The 20592-nt window shown below is 38.9% G+C and overlaps 2 protein-coding genes across 15 annotated transcripts in view; one reads left to right on the plus strand and one right to left on the minus strand.

Moving 5' to 3' along the window:
• TASOR (transcription activation suppressor) overlaps positions 1-19311 on the plus strand; it is a 65899-nt gene extending 46588 nt beyond the window's left edge. The window contains exons 17-24 of one of the 8 annotated variants that reach the window (XM_012499161.2): positions 484-543; positions 5530-6452; positions 10777-10899; positions 11658-11817; positions 12244-12352; positions 14455-14633; positions 14818-14982; positions 15894-19311. In XM_012499161.2, the coding sequence (XP_012354615.1) occupies positions 484-543; positions 5530-6452; positions 10777-10899; positions 11658-11817; positions 12244-12352; positions 14455-14633; positions 14818-14982; positions 15894-16423 (2249 nt within the window). In that variant the 3' untranslated portion in view covers positions 16424-19311. Of the gene's footprint in view, positions 1-483; positions 544-5529; positions 6453-10776; positions 10900-11657; positions 11818-12243; positions 12353-14454; positions 14634-14817; positions 14983-15616 lie in introns of all 8 variants that reach the window. The other 7 variants (XM_003257209.4, XM_030811572.1, XM_030811571.1 and 4 more) reach the window with 7 other exon arrangements.
• Positions 17649-20592, minus strand: part of CCDC66 (coiled-coil domain containing 66) — a 67930-nt gene continuing 64986 nt past the window's right edge. For 4 of the 7 annotated variants that reach the window (XM_030811580.1, XM_030811578.1, XM_030811576.1 and 1 more), the window contains exons 16-18: positions 19940-20196; positions 19541-19686; positions 17873-17959 (exon numbers count right to left, since the gene is read on the minus strand). In XM_030811580.1, the coding sequence (XP_030667440.1) occupies positions 17873-17959; positions 19541-19686; positions 19940-20196 (490 nt within the window). Of the gene's footprint in view, positions 17960-19540; positions 19687-19939; positions 20197-20592 lie in introns of all 7 variants that reach the window. The other 3 variants (XM_030811581.1, XM_030811577.1, XM_030811575.1) reach the window with 1 other exon arrangement.

Genomic DNA, 20592 nt, shown 5'->3' on the forward strand with positions numbered 1-20592 from the left:
TAACAACAGCAAACAACTTTTTGTTACAAAGTACACTGGCCTGTGAACTAGACTAGAACCTGCTGAGACTTCTGAGGACTCTGAGAAGAATTTATAAAACTTGATGAGTTCCCATTGGGCTTTAGCACCATCTTCTACTTAACACCTTTCTGGAGGGCAGGAGGCCTGTAGGTGATGATAGAGGGAACCTAGTATTGTTTTATGAGGTGGAAACATCAGCTTGAGTAGGAGAAACAAAAGAAGTAGTTGATAGAAGAAGGTTATCCTAACCGTTTCTCGTTTAGACACCTTCATACTTGGTGTTGGGTCATTTGAAGGTACAATGTCTTAAGTGTTTGATATTCCATCATCACCAGTATGACCCTTCAGATTATTTTAGGCAGAAGAAGGAATGCTTGCGTCGTTACCACTTGGGGTTGTCTGAAAGGTGCTTAGTAGGTATCACTAATGTCTGAAGAGAGTCTAATGGATGCTTTCCCTCAGGAGGGAATGCAAGAAGCCCAGAAGACCAGCTGGGGAAACATGGTGAGAAACAAACACCAGGTGAGAAGGCTTGCTTTGCTTTTCTTCCCAATGTGCCCTTCAGAATTGCTACTTGCATTTCTGATACTCCATCAATAGGGCATTTACTTGAATTTTTTTAATTACAGAAAATTTGGACAGTACCATATTTATTTATATGTAAATCATTGAGTTGTATCAAATATTCTTACTATAAAGAGTGTTCAAATAAGTTACCGAATATTTATATAGATTAAGTTTTCTTCACCCACAGTAGAGTCTATCTTACAATATGATTTGGGAAGACCAGAATATATTCCTAAGCCATTTGTGCAGCATATTTTATGAGAAACTTCTTTTTTTTTGTTTTTGTTTTTTTTGAGATGGAATCTTACTCTGTCACCCAGGCTGGAGTGCAGTGGTGTGAGCTCGGCTCACTGCAACCTCTGCCTCCCAGGTTCAAGCAATTCACCTTCCTCAGCCTCCCAAGTAGCTGGGATTACAGGTGCATGCCACCATGCCCAGCTAATTCTTTTATTTTTAGTAGAGACGGGATTTCACCATGTTTGCCAGGCTGGTCTCAAACTCCTGACCTCAGGTGATCCACCTGCTTCAGCCTCCCAAAGTGCTGGGATTACAGGATTGAGCCCCCAAACCTGGGTTTCTTGTTTTTTAAATTTTTAAAAAATAGCCAAGGGGGAAGCCATTTATATTTTAGGTATACTATTCATAGTCTTTTAACCTAGTTCTGATTGTAAAACTAATTTCTGCAGGTAGTTTAAATAAGAGATTAAGAAACTTGGATTTCAGAAACAATTGCAGATATTACTGATTAGCTAGTTGGCAGTGGGTATGTAGGAGATAATCTTTGTCTGAGCTTGGTGGATTCAGCTTCTCTGCAGGTGGTCATAGGCATTGTTTTCTTGCTTACAGTTTGGTGGTGATCTTTTTTATATTTTCCTTCAGTTTTGTTGTATCTGACTCTTTCAGAAATTAAAGTGTTGTTTTTTTATTTGTAAGAAATGTGAAATGACTTTCTTACTACATCTTTGTAGTAATTTATTTCCTTTGGGAATTTCCCTCCCCCGCTAATTAAATTTACTAGCTTCCTTCAAGAAAATCTTCACCATCTCCTTCTAGGAAAATGTGGTAAAAAAAAAAAGAAACCATGAACAACAGATATATAACATAGAGGAAAGTTCATAAATCTTTTTTTTTTTTCCCCTCTGATATAGAATCTCTCTCTGTCGCCCAGGCTGGAGTGCAATGGCATGATCTTGATTCACTGCAACCTCTGCCTCCTGGGTTAAGCGATTCTCCTGCCTCAGCCTCCCAAGTAGCTGGGATTACAGGCATGTGCCACCACACCTGGCTGATTTTTGTATTTTTAGTAGAGACAGGGTTTCACCTTGTTGGCCAGGCTAGTCTCGAACTCCTGACCTCAAGTGAGCCACTGCACCTGGCCACAGATCTTTAATGTACAGCATTTTGAAATTTTACATATGTACATGACCACCACCCAAATCAAGGTGTAGAATGTTTCTAGCATCCTAGAAGATTTTCTTCCACATTCTCCTAGTTAGTACTCTCCTTGTTCCCAAGTAAGCGCTAATCCGATTAGTTTTGCCTGTTGTTGAACTTAGGATAAATAGAGCCTACTCATGTCGTCTCTCGTGTTTGGTACTTTCATGCAATATTATGTCAGGGAGTCCATGTTTTGCATCTATCAGTAATTCTTTTCTGATTTCAGGGTTTCACCATGTTGGCCAGGATGGTCTCGATCTCTTGACCTCATGATCTGCCCACCTTGGCCTCCCAAAATGTTGGGATTACAGGTGTGAGCCACTGTGCCTGGCTAGTAGTTATCTTTCTTATGCTTCAGAATGTTCCATCAGCACCTGCATTCCTCTTATTTGGGAATACCATCTTTATATTTTGTAAGCTAAAGTGTAGACATCTGAATGATGGTGCCTTTAGAGAACTGACTACTCCCCTTTCACTTAAAAGTTAAAATACTGCAATTATTTAATGGCAGTGAGTGTTGTTTTTTTTTTTTTTTTTTTTTTTTTTTTTTGAGACGGAGTCTCGCTCTGTCGCCCAGGCTGGAGTGCAGTGGTGCGATCTCGGCTCACTGCAAGCTCCGCCTCCCGGGTTCACGCCATTCTCCTGCCTCAGCCTCTCCGAGTAGCTGGGACTACAGGTGCCCGCCACCACGCCTGGCTAATTTTTTTTTTTGTATTTTTAGTAGGGACGGGGTTTCACCGTGGTATCGATCTCCTGACCTCGTGATCTGCCCGCCTCGGCCTCCCAAAGTGCTGGGATTACAAGCGTGAGCGAGTGTTTTTTAAAAAGCACAATGGCTCATGTTTGTAATCCCAGCACTTTGGGAGGCCAAGGTGTGTGGATCAGGAGGTCAAGACATTGAGACCATCCTGGACAACATGGTAAAACCCTGTCTCTACTAAAAAAAAAACTAGCTGAGCATGGTGGCTCACGCCTGTAGTCGCAGCTACTCAGGAGGCTGAGGCAGGAGAATTGCTCGAACCTGGGAGGTGGAGGTTGCAGTGAGCCGAGATCGCACCACTGCACTCCAGCCTGGTGGCAGAGCGAGACTCTGTCTCAAAAAAACAACAAAAAAAGCATTATTATGGATTGACATGTATGTGTGTTTTCAATCACTTACAGATGAAGATATTTTCAAAATAATTTGTTTTTTTTTTTCTATTTTTTTTTTTTGCAACAGAATCTTGCTCTGTTGCCCAGGCAGGCTGGAGTGCAGTGGTGCAATCTTGGCTCACTGCAGCCTCTGCTTCCTGAGTAGCTGAGATTACAGGTGCTCACCACCACGCCTGGCTAATTTTTGTATTATTTTTTTAGTAGAGACAAGGTTTCACCATTTTGGCCAGGCTGGTCTCGAACTCCTGACCTTAGGTGATCTGCCCGCCTTGTCCTCCCACAGTGCTGGGATTACAGGCATGAGCCACTGTGCCTGAGCAGTTAAGTTCTTAATAAAATCATACAAGGAAATTTGTGCAAAATAAAATTAGGTTGTGATTATTTACATTTTATAAAGGGATCTATTTGGTTTAGAGGTTTTTAATTATGGAAAATTCTGCATGTGGATTTAAGTTATATTTCAAGTTAAAAATATTCCCTTTATTTATAACCCTTCAGGAGTAAACTTACTGGTTTGTTGTTTAGCTATACATTTTGGGAGCCACTGTTTCATTTAAAGTAATAAATAGCTGGGTGTGGTGGTATGCACCTGTAGTCCCATCTACTTGGAAGACTGAGGCAGGAGGAATTGAGGCCGGAAATTCAGGGCCAGTCTGGGAAACATAGTGAGGCCCCATGTCTAATAAATAATTCAGAATTTTTTAAATTAAGGTAGTTCTCCCCAACCCATATGTTTTATGAGATGCAATTCAAATTTTTTTCTTTGAATATATCAGATATATTTGACAGGATACATTATTCAAGAAGTCCAAAAATACTTGAGAAAGTAATACTATCCCAGCCTGGGACACTTAGATTCTTCCCCGTATATTAGCCATGGTTACCAATTTCTTGTGTATCCTTCCAGACACTTTACGTGTACTAAAGCACATTTTAATGTTGGAGATTTAAGATATTCAGGATATTTAGTACTCCTAATTATCTTATGAAACTTGGATTTTCTGGTTTATCAATTTCATACAGTTCTAATTCTTATCGTGGCACGTTGGATATTTTGCTCCCCTCTCACCTCCGCCTACAGACCCGCCTTAGGTCTTTTCACTGTGCTGACAAATTGCCTTTGCAATAGTTAATGAGTATACTGGTTCATGATAACCACCAGGATTGGTAGAGAATGTTGTAAGCTTGACTCCTAGTGAGGCTATTTAAACCTTTAGAAAAGTGTGGTGAGTGTGAGCAAAATCTTTACTGTAGGTTTGAAAACTACCTGTACCTGGACTTTCTGATTTAGAGGCACCATTTCCTATACTACAGCAGCAATTTGTTAGGGAGTGTTGGCCAAGGCTTAAGGAAAAACAGTAATTTTTTAGCGGGTAAAATTGTGTATACGTCTTCTAAGCAAAGATCATGAGTTTTTGTCTTTTCCTAAAATATAACACTAAAATTGAAGTTAAATATATTTTTCCCCCTGTTGCTTAAAAATTGAATTAGAGTTCCCTTTTTCAAATGTAGTTTCAAAAACATACTTTGTTTGAATTTAGGATTTTTTTTGGAGAAAGTATGATCTTTTGGATTGAGCTATTTGTCAGGAGTGAAAGGTTTTAATCCCATTAGTATCAGCTAACCTCTGTATCTCAAATGAGGTATAGCTATCTTCTTTTCTCTTAGAATTATTTCCAAACAAAAGGAAAATATTTATGAAAGGACTGTCAAAAGTGTGCAGCTGTGAAATATGTTCTTCTCTTGTCTTATTATTGTTCCTTTTATTTCCTGATAAAATGAAGTCCCTGACATTACAGGAAATCTACTTAGCAACCTCATAAGTGAGAACAAGTCTGAAAGCAGATAAAATTAATTATCCTAGATCCTAGATGCAACTTTTAACTTGGCAGTTATTCCCACAGCATTTCTGTTTGGTATTCTTACAATTGCCTTACACCCACTAAGGGGCCATTACCATAGTAGATATTACTTGGCAAATAATAAATACAGGGATTGAGCAAGCTGATGCAACTGACCATCTTGATTAAAACATGTGTATTAAACTTAGATCTACAGAATGGTAGGGAGGCAGAAACAAGCAAATGACTTAATTTGTATTGATGCCAAATTGGTGCTTGCTTGAGCACTTCAAAATAGCAGAGTTGTTAACATTAGCTACAACTCTAAGGACCACCCCGTAAGTAGGGCACACAGGGAATAGAATTCATACCAGAATTTTAGGATCTTATTTTACCTTCTAATATAAAATTAGTTCTAAATGTGTGTTAACCCTTTTTTCCCCCAATTTAAGGGTTTATGTTTTCGTATCTTTTTGGATTGCTCTTATAATAATGAACTCTTCCTGTATAGGTATGAAATCACCAGAAGAACAACTGGTGTGTGTGCCACCACAGGAGGCCTTTCCTAACGACCCCCGGGTAATAAATAGACAGAGAAGTTCTGATTACCAGTTTCCATCCTCTCCATTTACAGACACACTAAAGGGCACCACTGAGGATGACGTGTTGACAGGTCAGGTGGAGGAGCAGTGTGTGCCAGCAGCAGAGGCAGAGCCGCCTGCAGTGAGCGAAACCACAGAGAGGACAGTGTTAGGAGAGTACAATCTCTTTTCTAGGAAGATAGAAGAGATTTTGAAGCAAAAGAATGTTTCATATGTCAGTAGAGTTTCCACACCTATCTTTTCAACACAAGAGAAGATGAAACGGCTTTCCGAGTTCATATATTCTAAGACTTCCAAAGCTGGTGTGCAGGAGTTTGTAGATGGTTTGCATGAGAAGCTAAATACTATTATTATTAAAGCATCAGCCAAGGGTGGGAATTTGCCACCAGTCAGTCCTAATGATTCTGGTGCTAAGATAGCATCGAATCCTCTGGAAAGGCATGTCATACCAGTTTCCTCAAGTGACTTCAACAATAAACATCTCCCTGAGCCACTGTGTAGTGATCCTTTGAAAGATACCAACTCTAATGAGCAGCATTCCACTTCGACTTTAACTGAAGTAGAAATGAACCAGCCTCAACATGCCACAGAGTTAATGGTGACTTCAGATCATATTGTACCTGGTGATATGGCCCGGGAAACAGTAGAAGAAACAACAAAATCCCCCAGTGATGTAAACATTTCTGCTCAACCAGCTCTTTCAAATTTTATAAGCCAGTTAGAACCTGAAGTATTTAATAGTTTGGTTAAAATCATGAAAGATGTCCAGAAAAATACTGTGAAATTTTATATTCATGAAGAAGAAGAGAGTGTGCTCTGTAAAGAAATAAAGGTAACTAAACCAGAAGGTAATAATAATGCTGTACAAACTTATCTTGTTGGTGTGACCTCTATAAAATGGAAGTTTTTTGTGTTTAAATGTTGTGTGTTTAAATGTTAGGCCAGGCATGGTGGCTAATACCTGTAATCCCAAAACTTGGGAGGCTGAGGCAGGAGGATTGCTTGAGGCCAGGAGTTCATGACCAGCCTGGGCAACATAACAAGACATTGTCTCTTAATAACAAAAATTAGGCGTGGTGGCACTCTACTATAGTCCCAGCTGCTTGGGAAGCTCAAGTGGGAGGATCACTTGAGCCCAGGCATTCGAGATTACAGTTTGCTATGATTGTGCCAGCCTAGGTGACAGAGTGAGACTCTGTCTCTAAAAATAAATAATAAAAATAAATGTTGATTGTGTATTTTCATAATTTAACTCAGGGTGGAATAAAAGAGTGGTAAGTCCAAGTAAATTCAGAACTTGTGATCTATGTTAGAATTTAGAATCTTGTTTTATAGTGTCTTTTATGCACATACCTTTTAAACTTGATTTGAAGGTTTTAAGTATTTCTTGGATCTTTGGGGTTTTTTTGAGACGGAATCTCCCTCTGTCGCCCAGGCTGGAGTGCAGTGGCGTGATCTCGGCTCACTGCAACCTTGCCTCCCGAGTTCAAGCGATTCTCCTGCTTCAGCCTTCCAAGTAGCTGGGATTACAGGTGTGCCACACCATGCCTGGCTAATTTTTTTTTGTATTTTTAGTAGAGGTGGGGTTTCACCGTGTTGATCAGGCTGGTCTGGAACTCTTGACCTTGTGATCTGCCCGCCTCAGCCTCCCAAAGTGCTGGGATTACAGGTGTGAGCCACTGCGCCTGGCTGTTTCTTGGATTTTTAATGAGGAAGGAAAAACAAAGAGGAAAAGTCAAGTTGCCAGGGTTTATCTCATGGGGTTTGATCAATCACATAGAAAAACAAACTGCCCAGGGTTGGCCTAATGATACACTTTTGGTGTTTCTTGATACCCTAGCCATGTAAAATTCCCTTTAGCCTTTATTGATCAAGAAACCTGATAATCTTGAACAACTTATCAATCATGAAAGATTTCTCATTGTGAGGTATATTTTTTCTACCGAAGCTGCAGACTAACATTTCAGATATTTGGTTTAAACACACACACAGACGGCCAGGCGTGGTGGCTCACGCCTGTAATCTCAGCACTTTGGGAGGCCAAGACGGGTGGATCACGAGTTCAGGAGATTGAGACCATCCTAGCTAACATGGTGAAACCCCGTCTGTACTGTGTACATACAGTACAGGAGGCTGAGGCAGGATAATGGGGTGAACCCGGGAGGCGGAGCTTGCAGTGAGCCAAGATCACGCCACTGCACTCTAGCCTGGGCGACAGAGCAAGACTCCATCTCAAAAAAAAAAAAAAAACAACAAAAAAAACCATACACAGACACACCTTTCTGTGTGTCTGTATGTTTAGACATAGATATGTAAGTTTGTTACCAGTAGGTAGGTAAATGGTAACACATTGGAGCAATTATATTAGTGGTATAATATTAGTAAAATTAATAATAAATTATGGGATTTTAATTCCTCAAGGGAATGCCTAGGATTTTGAAATAAATGCCTGCTCTCATTTATGGAGTTTACTTAGCATGACTGGAATTTCATTAGAGGAAGCAGAGGGACCATGGGCTTTGTAGCTACTAACATGTCCTAAGCCTTTTGTAAGTTTGGGGATCTCTGAGGTCAGCATGTTTTGTGTGACGTTACCTGGTCAAGACCCGAAGAACATAGAAATGACATGAGTCAGAGTACTGTGTTGGGCTTTCCTTACTGATTGTTAATGGTTTCTTGGGAAAATGAAATGAGACTTCTAGGAATTCCTTGGTTGCATTTTTGCCCTACATGACAATGTAGAGTTTCTCAACTTTTCCCCACCAGCCAGCAACAAGTTCCCAAGCACAGTACTCTTTGGGGGCATAGCTAGCTGCATATTGGTTTGGGGTTAGATGAGAGAATAGGTTGGGCACAGTACCCGGTGTGCTTAGCATAACTCCAACTTCCTCCATCCCCGCACCCCCCACCCCCCGCTCCTTTTTTAAAAAGGGTTTGTAACACACACCTATTTGACATTTTTAAAAATTTATTTATTTATTCAGATGGAGTTTTGCTCGTCGCCCAGGGTGGAATGTAATGGCACTATCTTGGCTCACTGCAACCTCCACCTTCTGGGTTCAAGCAGTTCTCCTGCCTCATCTTCCCAAGTAGGTGGGATTGCAGGCACCTGCCACCACTCCCAGCTAAATTTTTATATTTTTAGTAGAGACGGGGTTTCACCATATTGGCCAGGCTGGTCTCAAACTCCTGACCTTAGGTAATGCACCCGCCTTGGCCTCCCAAAGTACTGGGATTACAGGCGTGAGCCATCGCACCCAGCCATTACATTTAGATTAAGGGGATAGGAGATGCATTTCCTAATGAATTGTGCTTTTAATTTATCTGGCATAGAATAAGTCATTTCTGTCATTTATATAGAATAAAAGAGCATTCTTTGTTTTACGAATCTGATAGAAAACCAGATTGAAACTTTAATTCTTTTAATCAATATCCATTGGAAATATTCCAGCAAGAATACTACAGTAAAAGACTGTGAATAAAAATGTAAACTTTAAATATTTCTGGAGTCAAACTGATTTATTATATGAATTAAACTGTCTTATATAAAATGAACTTAAAGCTTCTTAATGTAAGAAGACATCAAAAATTACCAGCAGGGAGGCTGAGGCGGGCAGATCACCAGGTCAGGAGATCGGGACCATCTTGATTGACACAGTGAAACCCCGTCTCTACTAAAAATACAAAAAATTAGCCAGGCGTGGTGGTGGGTTCCTGTAGTCCCAGCTACTCAGGAGGCTGAGGCAGGAGAATGGTGTGAACCCAGGAGGCAGAGCTTGCAGTGAGCCGAGAGCGCCACTGCACTCCAGCCTGGGTGACAGAGCGAGACTCCGTCTCAAAAAAAAAAAAAAAAAAATTACCAGCAGGCATGTCAGATGGTAAGTTACCTTTTCATTAACTGCCTAAGCTGGTCTGAGATCTGCCCAAAAGTTCCAGAGCTTGGATCAAAATCAGTGTAGAAGGTGCTGCTTTAGCACAACATCCTCTTTGGGGTGACACTTTAGGTTGAAAGAGCAGCAGACTGGTTGTCAGGTAAGCTGGGTTTTTATTATAGCTGTCTGACCAGCTGTGCTGACATTAAAAGTAATCTCTGGAATGAGGAATGTGACCTCCAGGATCCTGCAGTTTGCTTCAGTGCTCAGGATTCCACCAGCAAGCAGAGAGCAAAGGGAACTCTGCGTGGAAGTCTGCCTGTGTCCTGTGAAAGGCAGTACCATGTTCACCAGCATGGAGGAAGAGTTACTAGTTGGGAGAGCCTACTTTGAACACAGAAACTTGACAGAAATGGCTAATTTGTATGTGAATATCATTGTACATAATGAAGCTCTATATAAATGCTTTTTGAGCTGTTGTGAATTAAAGGAGCTATGGTTGTGAAAGTTCTTAACTCTGAAGGCGTTTATCCCAGTTAATACTGCTGCAGATAACCAAGGGCCTGCTTAGAATGGAAAGGAAAAGGTGAGCTAGGGAGTGGTTAATTATTAGACTCTAGGTTGCCTTAAAGTGTTTCTCATAGGATATTATAGGCAACCTAGAGTCTAGTCATTAGCCTCTATAATAACTAAAGGAGCTGGGTTAAGAACCTGGCCTAATTAACAGTTCTTTCTGTCAACTCACACTGTTAACTTGGCTGGCTTTGCATAGTGCTGTAACATTGTGACTGTGCGATTGGTGAATCTCTGACCTTTAGATTCCTCTTCTAGAAAAGAAAAGTGGATTTGGGCCACATGCAGTGGCTCACGCCTGTAATCCCAGCACTTTGGGCGGCCAAGGCAGGAGGATCACTCGAGCCCTGGAATTTAAGACCAGCTTGGGCAACACAGCGAGACTCTGTCTCTTAAAAAAAAAAAAAAAAGCCTGGTATGGTGGCGTGAGCCTAGTGCCATCCATGTATTCAGGAGGCTGAGGTGGGAGGGTTGCTTGAGCCTGGGAGGTCAAGGCTGCAGTGCGTTGTGATCATGCTGCTGCACTCCAGCCTAGGCAACAGTGAGACTCAAAGAAAAATAAAAAGGATTTGATGGTCTCTTAGAGTGTAAGTTCATTCATTGTTGTTAATGTCCTAGTAGTTAAGCTTTATCAGTTTATCTTGCATTTCTGTTAAATTGATGTTTACAAAGAAGTATTTTAATATTGATTTAGTTGTTTTTCTTTAACAGGAATATCTTATCAAATTAGGCAATACAGAATGTCATCCAGAACAGTTTTTGGAAAGAAGATCAAAATTAGATAAACTATTGATTATTATTCAAAATGAAGACATTGCAGGTTTCATTCACAAGGTAGACTATTAAGTCAAATTCACTGCTTGCTTTGGTTTCAAAACTCCCTTATTGTAAAATCTTACTGTCTGCCAGACTAGTGTTTTTAAAATAAGCTTTAAAGGAGATTAAACTTAAGGACCCATCTATGAATCAGCTGGTGAGATTCAAGTTTACCTATGCAAAATTTTAAATTGCTGCACATCACAGATCTTCCCTGTCACTTAAGTAGTCAAGACTAATAAGAGTACTGAGTCCTTGAATGCCATCGGGTCTGCTGACTGACTACGTAATGTTTTCATCTTCATTTTTATGTCCTAGGAAAAACCTATTTGTGCTCCATCTTTGCCAGACCAGTCCCCTTTTCCCTTAAATTTTGAGGTATCCCATCTAGTCTTAGGAGCCCTATCTCCATCCTAAATCTTGGACGCCTTTCCTGATTGTTTGACTGTTCGAGCACATAGGCTTTTGCCTTCATCTGAATTCTGACTGTACTCACAGGTTATAGAGAGGTCAGCTTTTGTCCGTTTTGTGTTTTGAGGTCTATCGTAAGCTCCTTTTCCTTAGTAGTTTGTGGTAGGTCCCAGTACATAAATGTTGGTTTATATATTGGGAAATAATGTTGGGAATATTATTTGTGTGGCTTTCCAGAGGCAATCCACTAATATAGATGAGTCATAATGCATTCTGTTAGACTTCTTGTAAGTTCCTTCACACTTGAGTCTGTCAATTCATTCCTTCATTCATCTGTTTCTCTTTTTATTTTGGGATTTAAACAGATACCTGGCTTGGTGACTTTAAAGAAGCTCCCCTGTGTTAGTTTTGCTGGTGTTGATAGCCTGGATGATGTTAAAAATCATACATACAATGAATTATTTGTATCTGGAGGTTTTATCGTATCTGATGAATCAATTCTAAACCCAGAGGTTGTCACAATTGGTAAGATGATGTTCTTTTGAGCATGTAACTCCTCTTCTGACTCTCATACTTTTTAATGTACTGTCCATTTATTCTGCCATTCACAGATAACTAGTACATTTCAGTCTTTTCTTGAGCTTTTATTAACTCAAATTTCTTTCCCCTTCTCTTAGACCAATAATATCCTTTAAATCTGGTGTAAAGCAAGGCTCTCTGCCCCTGCTGCAGTTGAATCACTTCTTGTATTACCGTCATTAACATGTTCTTTTTTATGTGTAGATGTTATATTCTTAGAGCTTTAGGCATGTATAGATGTCTCCCTTAAAGAGAAATGAAAATAGTACATAGGAAAGTAGGTGTTTCTACATAATATGAAAAAGCACTTCTTTCATGATTCACTTGCGGAATGATAATTGAATTAAAAACGAACTTCATTATCTCTAACAGAGAACCTTAAAAATTTTTTGACATTCCTTGAAGAACTTAGTACTCCAGAAGGAAAATGGCAATGGAAAGTCCACTGTAAATTTCAGAAGAAACTAAAGGAACTAGGCAGGTAAGCTTTGAAACATAACTATATAATGGTTGTTGATTTTAACATTGTACTCATAATATTTCTCTCTTCCCATGTTTGTAGATTATGGATGTTGTTTATTTTTCACAGATGTCCATAGCCAGCCATAATTGAGTATAGATACTGAATTATTCTAGCCTTTATAAGAAGAAGCAGTATTTTTCAGTAGGCGTTTGCTGAAGTTGTTATGTGCATAGGTAAAATTGGTTTAATCTTTGCCATTTGTGGATTTAGAGTAATCATCCAAATGGAATGATCAGCATTTTTCTTTTTCTTTTTTTTTTGAGATAGAGTTTTGCTTTTGTAGCCCAGGCTGGAATGCAGTGGGGTGATCTCGCCTCACTGCAACCTCTGCCTCCCGAGTTCAAGCAATTCTCCTACGTCAGCCTCTCAAGTAGCTGAGATTACAGGCGCCCGCCACCACGCCCAGCTAATTTTTGTATTTTTAGTAGAGATGGGGTTTCACCACGTTGGCCCAGCTGGTCTTGAACTCCTGTCCTCAGGTGATCCGCCTGCCTCAGCCTCCCAAAGTGCTGGGATTACAGGCGTGAGCCACCGTGCCCAGCCAGTATTTTCCTTTTTTAACTAAACCGTATGTGCCAACTACATCAGGCCCTCTTCCAACTGACTACTTTATAGGTAGCTAATAAAATTACATGTATTTGGACAAGGATTAATCTTGACCTGGTGAAGTGATTTGTGAGAAGGACATCAATTCATGTATATATAGATAATTTCTAATATGCATGGAAGTCACTTCTCCAAGTGTGATCTTTGGAACACTAGTCACTTGAGAGATTCCATAAATGATTATGGTAATCAGGCACGTTTGGGACACTATATTCTACTAGTAAAGTCTGTAAAATGTACTTACACATTAAAGGACATGAAGAACTCTAGTTAAAAGAATTTACATTGTGTCAATCATTATTTCCTTAAACTTATACCACAAAATTTTATTTCTTAAAATATGACATTCCATGGTACACTTTTCAGGAAATTCAGGCTTAAATAATTTTTGAGTATGTAATTCGTTGTAGCAATTCACTTTTAAAAGCTTATCTCCACTTGTTGCCTTGTCCCTTGCAATATAGAAACAGCTTAGAGCTGGCCAGGCACGGTGGCTCACGCCTGTAATCCTAGCACATTGGGAGGCTGAGGCGGGTGGATCACGAGGTCAGGAGATTGAGACCATCCTGTCCCACATGGTGAAACCCCGTCTCTACTAAAAATACAAAAATCAGCTGGGTGTGGTGGCATACACCTGTAGTCCCAGCTACTCAGGAAGCTGAGGCAGGAGAATCGCTTGAACCCGTAAGCGGAGGTTGCAGTAAGCCGAGATTGTGCCACTGCACTCCAGGCTGGTGACAGAGCGAGACTCTGTCTCAACAACAACAAAAAATAGCTTAGAGCCATAATAGTGTATTTTATTTTAATTTTTAAGACAGAGTTTCATTCTTGTTGCCCAGACTGGAGTGTAATAGTGCAGTCTCAGCTCACTGCAACCTCTGCCTCCTGGGTTCAAGTGATTGTCCCGCCTCAGCCTCCCAAGTAGTTGGGATTACAAGCATGAGCCACCTCACCCAGCTAATTGTGAATTTTGAGTAGAGATGGGGTTTCACCATGTTGACCAGGCTGGTCTCGAACTCCTGACCTCAGGTGATCCAACTGCTTTGGCCTCCCAAAGTTTTGGGATTACAGGTGTGAGCCACCGGTCCTGGTCCGTATGTTGTTTTTTGAAGGAAGGATTTATACTTTTTTTGTCCCTTTAAGTCCTTCATTAAAGTTCAAATCATTAAAGTTCAAAATTAATAAAGGTAATCATAATTTATTATTTAGTAAGTAGAATAATCAGCTGAGATTTTAGCCTAAGCTGTATAGCTGGCCCTGAGGCGATGGAGAAACCCCTGGACTTATCCCTTCTTTCTTTCCAAAGAAGCACACCCCTACATCAGGCAGAGAGCTAAAGCAGTGCAGTTGTCATTAGTTGCCTCAATGGAGAAATTGAATTTTAATCTAAAGCAGAAATTTCCATACTAATTTTAGAAGTACAGATCCAGAAACTGAACTGCTTAATTTCACAGATTGAATGCTAAAGCTCTAAGTCTGTTGACGCTTCTGAATGTCTATCAGAAGAAGCATCTGGTTGAAATTTTGTCATACCACAATTGCGATTCACAAACTCGAAATGCTCCAGAATTGGATTGCCTTATCAGACTTCAGGCTCAGAACATACAGCAACGACACATAGTCTTTTTAACAGGTAAAGAGAGCACTCCTAAGCTTTCTACTATGAATATAGGAATGTGAATGAGAGGATTTTATGGGGCTGTGGTTGGTATTGCTAAGCTTTGATTCTGAAAATGTGAAGGAAAAGATTTTGTGAGGGCTGGGGGCTGTCTATATTTTGAAGTGTTTCATACATGAAACTTTTTTTCTTAATTTAGAGAAGAACATCAAGATGCTTTCCAGTTATACAGATAATGGAATAGTGGTTGCAACTGCTGAAGACTTCATGCAAAACTTTAAAAATCTTGTGGGCTATCACAACTCAATCACAGAAGAAAACCTTCCGCAGCTTGGTGCTAATGAGAATCTTGAGTCGCAGTCAGGTAACTTTTCAGTGGTTTTCATTTTCTTTAACGCAGACAGAAAAAGAGGAATGGTTTTGCTCTGTTACCAAATAATGAAATGACTATTTTGAAACCACGTACCTTAGTATAAACAGCCATAGGGAAAGTGTTTCAAGACATTTATCATTCTAACACTTAGCATGCACAAGATCTGCTCATTTATTATACTGTAGCCAGTGTAAGTTGTTAAGTTATTATAGGTGATGCATTTCTATCTGTATTGTAGACAATGCATACTATGGAGTATACATTTTCTCTTTGAGGGTTTGTAAGCATAATTGATTACTATTGTCAGCAAAGGGGTTATATTAATAAAAAGGTGTAGGAAACCAGATATGGCGATTTAGCATTGGGCTACTAGATTTCCCCACATGTATAAAGCAGTTTAATTGCAAGATAGTAGAGCTGTCATAGCTTTAATCCTTCGTGAGATGGCCTCTGCTTTGGTTCCAGGTTCTGTGTAAAATGAAAGATTTACTTTTGTTTTTGATTAAAAAAAGCAGAAATGATCATTCATTAGTGCTAACCAGTTTAGTAATCCAGTGAAGCTAGATGTCAAAAAATTTTATTTTATATTTGTCTTGTCAAATACTGAATTACCGTATAACTTTAGATGCTGTTTTGACATTAACCCCTTTGGAGCTGGGAGTTGGGATTTCCCAACATTAAACGTGAACACATTTCGCAGAAGCTTTTAGCATCGGATTATCTGGACATTCACATCTAGTGTGAGTGTTGTGACTAAGTGAACTTGTGGCAGAAGACCAAGCTTTAAGGGATTGTGGACTTGCAGACCCTGACGCGTTATATTGTGTGAGTAGTGTATAATTTTAAAACTTAAACAAACTGTGTATTTCAATAGAGGAGGACTTTTTGTTTTTTAAATGTAGCTCTTTTAGAAAACGATGAAAAGGATGAAGAGGATATGTCTCTGGATTCAGGGGATGAAATCTCACATATAGAAGTATGCAGCAATTTTCATTCAGAAATATGGGAGAAAGAGACCAAAGGAGCACGTGGAACAGATCAAAAAAAGAATACTCAAATTGAGTTGCAATCGTCTCCTGATGTGCAAAACAGTTTATTAGAAGATAAGACTTATCTTGATTCTGAAGAGAGAACTTCTATTGATATAGTATGCTCTGAAGGAGAGAACAGCAATTCAACAGAACAAGATTCATATAGTAACTTTCAGGTTTATCATAGTCAATTAAATATGTCCCATCAGTTTAGTCATTTTAATGTTCTCACTCATCAGACATTTTTGGGGACACCATATGCCCTTTCATCAAGTCAGTCTCAAGAAAATGAAAATTACTTCTTATCTGCTTACACTCAAAGCTTGGATAGAGATAAATCTCCACCTCCCTTAAGTTGGGGGAAAAGTGATTCTTCCAGGCCATATTCACAAGAGAAATAACTATAGTAACTTTTTTTTAATAGATTGTTGTGGACTTTGTTTATTAACAATTTATATTTCATTCTCTAAAAAGGTTCTTGTTCTTTCTCAAATGTTTTTTCTTTTATTTAAATCATGATGGTCTGTAACAGTTGAAGCATCTAAAAATTGAAATAAATATATATTTTTAACATATATTGTACTTGAATTATCTCATGTTGGCACTTCTAAGTTTTACTTTTTGTATGTTACCTGTACTTAGGCTTCAAATTGAAGCCTGTTTTATGTGTAAAATCAGATGCTTGCAGGAGGACGGTAAACAGCAAAGGCTTTACTTCTTTTCCTCTAATGTCACCTGATACAAAGTACTTTTGTTGAAGTGAATTATTTTGATGTAGGCTTTTGTATAGTGTGTTTACACAGGTATAAGCCAGTAATAGCAGTGTTAATATTTACAGGATTTTGGCTCAATACCTCAGGATTTACCTAACAATGCAGTTTCATTTCGATAATAAACTATGTACATAGGACACATTTTTTATCTCTAGGCTTAGTCATGTAAAAACTGCCTATTGCTAAAATTCTGGTAACTTTTTGAGAGTATTGGATAATTTTCAGTACCTGTGCAATCCTTGATTTAATGAAATTAAATTTTATATTTCAAAAGATAGGCTTCTGTTTATCAAAGGCATTGAACAATTTGATTTTTAAGTTAGTTTTAGGAAAATGGAAGTATAATGGAAATATATTTTTGAGGTGGTCTTAGTAATTACCATTTGTTGAACACATTAATGCTATACTAGACAGATACAGTAGAGACAGCTTTCAAACTCATATCTATTCCTAACTAACTACTGCCTCTAATACTAACTTGTTACTAATGCTAACTTATAAAAATGTTTTTGAAAATTGCAATTTCTACAAATAAATGTCATACTGCAAATAAATGTCATAAAAGTAGGATTTAGAGAAGAAAACAATTTCCACAGGAGCCTAAACTGAATTTGTGTTAATTTAGTAAAAGTTATGGAGTTATGGGTCTAGACGTGTAATAAGTTAGATAGAACTTTGGCACTTTAGAACAAATGCATGAGTGGTATTTCAGTTACTAAGTTACATAAAAAGTGTGAAAGAACACTGTGAGGTCCCAGGAACGCCAGACTATATATTAAGGTAAGTAGAAAGTGTTTTTATAGGCTTCATTCAATACCCAGGTGGTGACAGAGCAGAAGAACCTGTTTTTTTGTTTTTTTTTTTACTACTAAGCTTTTACAAAAGTATGTTTTATTGTATAGAACAAGTACAGCATTGTACTACATAGTATACAAGTTTTTAATGAGCATTTAAAAAAAAAAGTAAAAAAAAAAAAAAAAGTAAATCTAGGCTATTTGAAAAACACAGTTGAGCCAGTGAGCACATTTTATAATTTGGAAGACACAAATCAAATGTGAAGGATATGATTTTCTACATTTAAAATGAAGAACCAAAATTCTCTTCTTGATTTTCAGCTAAAGGCAGGAGACTACTTTCCAACTCCTTTTGCTTCTGGAGAAGTCCCTGAAATCATATTGATACATGTTAGTAAAATGTGCACATCTGACTTGCAATGTTGTGTTAAACTAGAATTCCACTCACTTGGAAAACATACTGCTTAGGATAAAATTTTGTCAGAAATGCTTGTACTAGACCACCTCATTTGGATATATAGCTATCAATCACATTTGTAAGGTATTTTTAGCATAAAAATCAATAGGGATGAGAATTTTCTTAAAAATCAAGATTCTGTAACTATGGGGGTGAATGAAGTCATCCCTTCTCCCCCAATCCACCCCCAAGTGCTCTTAGATACTGAAGAAGGACTCTCCCTTAACTTACAGTGTTGTTTTTTTTTTTTTTTTTTTGAGACGGAGTCTTGCTGTTGTCGCCTAGGCTGGAGTACAGTGGTGCAATCTCGACTCACTGCAAGCTCTGCCTCCCAGGTTCACACCATTCTCCTGCCTCAACCTCCCGAATGGGTGGGACTACAGGCACCCGCCACCACGCCTGGCTAATAATTTTTTTGTATTTTTAGTAGAGACAGGGTTTCACTGTGTTAGCCAGGATGGTCTCGATCTCCTGACCTCATGATCTGCCTGCCTCAGCCTCCCAAAGTGCTGGGATTACAGGCTTGAGCCACTGCGCCTGGCCAACATCCAGTATTTTATCTTGACTGTCCTAACCTTACCTTAGATGCTAACAGAAGGGTCTTGCTAAAATAACACTGGGCACTGTATTGATGTGTATATCATATTCCTTCCTCTTTATCTCTCTCACAACTTTTGTCTCCACTAAGCAAGAAGTAAACTAAACTAACACTTCGTCACTCTAAAGAAATAACTTATGTAAAAACTCTTAGTAACCCTGTTTGTCTTCAAATGAGTAAACAGACCAAAGTGGGGGGACAATTTTCTAGTTCTGTAGAGGGAAAAACATCTGAGTCAACATTTTGAAATGCAGAGGGTATTGGTACATGACGACATGGAAAAGGGGACTTTTAAACACAGCTTACTCTTCCCCAAGTACAGAGAGTATATAGTGAATCAAAACTAACTACAGCCATTCTTTTTAAAGCCTGAGGGATGGAGCAAAGGTGTAAGGATGTTACCTGTTTTAATCAGAGAGCAAAAAGAAGTCACAATAGTTTGGGAGAAAAAGTAGTCTGGTGAGTAAGGTTATACGTATAACTTCATACTGAATTTATTACTATTTGGGATGTATGTCAATGTTCTATTCTAACACTGCCAACACATCAATTTTTTAAATTGCTAAGAATTTGTTAAAGCATAACTATTTTTTGTTTTAGGGCCTTATTGATGTTTTGCCGTTCCAATGTATGCATTTTTTTACTCAATAAACTTGTCTTAATTTTAGAACTGTCTCATGATTTCGTACTGGAAAGAACTACTCAAAGACAGCAATGTAAAAGCAAGTCTTAGGAAAATCCCATTTTATTTGTGTCTAACATACAGGAACTGAAATATTTTTGTTAAAACCTGGGATGCACCGAAGTAACTTAAAACAGCCATTCATCACGTTCCCCCAGCCGCCCACGCCACATAAAGAACAGACAAATCTGTCTACACCTGAAAAAGCTCATACCTGTCTCAGTTCTGAAAGTCCCTTAAGGATTGCTTGCTGTCGATCCCTATTTTTAACCATGTTAGGATTAAGAAGTGGATCCCTGACGCAGTCAGAATCAAATAGCTGTCGTTCTTGGCCACAGTCAGAATCAAATAGCTGTCGTTCTTGGCCACAGTCTAAAGCCAGATGAAAGTAACAAGTCAGTCAATTACATTAGTAAAATGACATAGCCCTGTGCTATATAGTATTGTAAGGAGTCATTAATAAATATGTATTCTAGGAAAGTACTAAGCAAAATTTAAGACATATTCAAGAAACTTTATAGAACTAAGTGCAGGAATTACTAATTTGGAATTTAAAGTTGGGGGTTTACATGGGTCTTCAATTTTTACAGTTATAATGCTTATATTTACTTACCTTGTGAATTTTGGTACTGAGGGTCCTGGGTTGAAGGCCCAGACAATGGTGCATCGGGATCAAGGTAATAGATCTCATTTGTTCGAACATAGGGAATAAAATGGGATGATTCAGAAATCCCAGGTGATAATTCTGTTTGATTACCTCCTGAGATCAAATTCTCTCTCTCATAGCTACTGTTTTTTAGTGGTAAGTGTAATGTATTTTGAGTTTGTTGGGTCCTGTTTTTCACTGCTGGAACTGGTGATGATGGAGACCTATTTGAAAAAAAAAAATAGCCTTAGTAAAAAATTGTGTATTTAGATTAAGTATATCTCTTTAATCACATTTCACTTTATTTATGAGATGAAGTCTCACTCTGTTGCCCAGGCTGGAGTGCAGTGGCACGATCTCAGCTCACTGCAACTTCTGCCTCCTGGGTTCAAGCAACTCTCCTGCCTCAGCCTCCCAAGTAGCTGGGATTACAGGCACACGCCACAGTCCCCAGCTAGTTTCTGTATTTTTAGTAGAGACGGGGTTCACCATGTTGGCCAGGCTGGTCTTGAACTCCTGACCTCAGGTGATCCACCTGCCTGGCCCATTTCACTTTATTCTAAATGTACCTGTAACACCTTTGGGAATATATGCATAGAAGCCTGAACTCTGTAATATTG

Source organism: Nomascus leucogenys, chromosome 4, assembly GCF_006542625.1.
Source record: "Nomascus leucogenys isolate Asia chromosome 4, Asia_NLE_v1, whole genome shotgun sequence".
In the NCBI taxonomy this organism is placed as follows: domain Eukaryota; kingdom Metazoa; phylum Chordata; class Mammalia; order Primates; family Hylobatidae; genus Nomascus; species Nomascus leucogenys.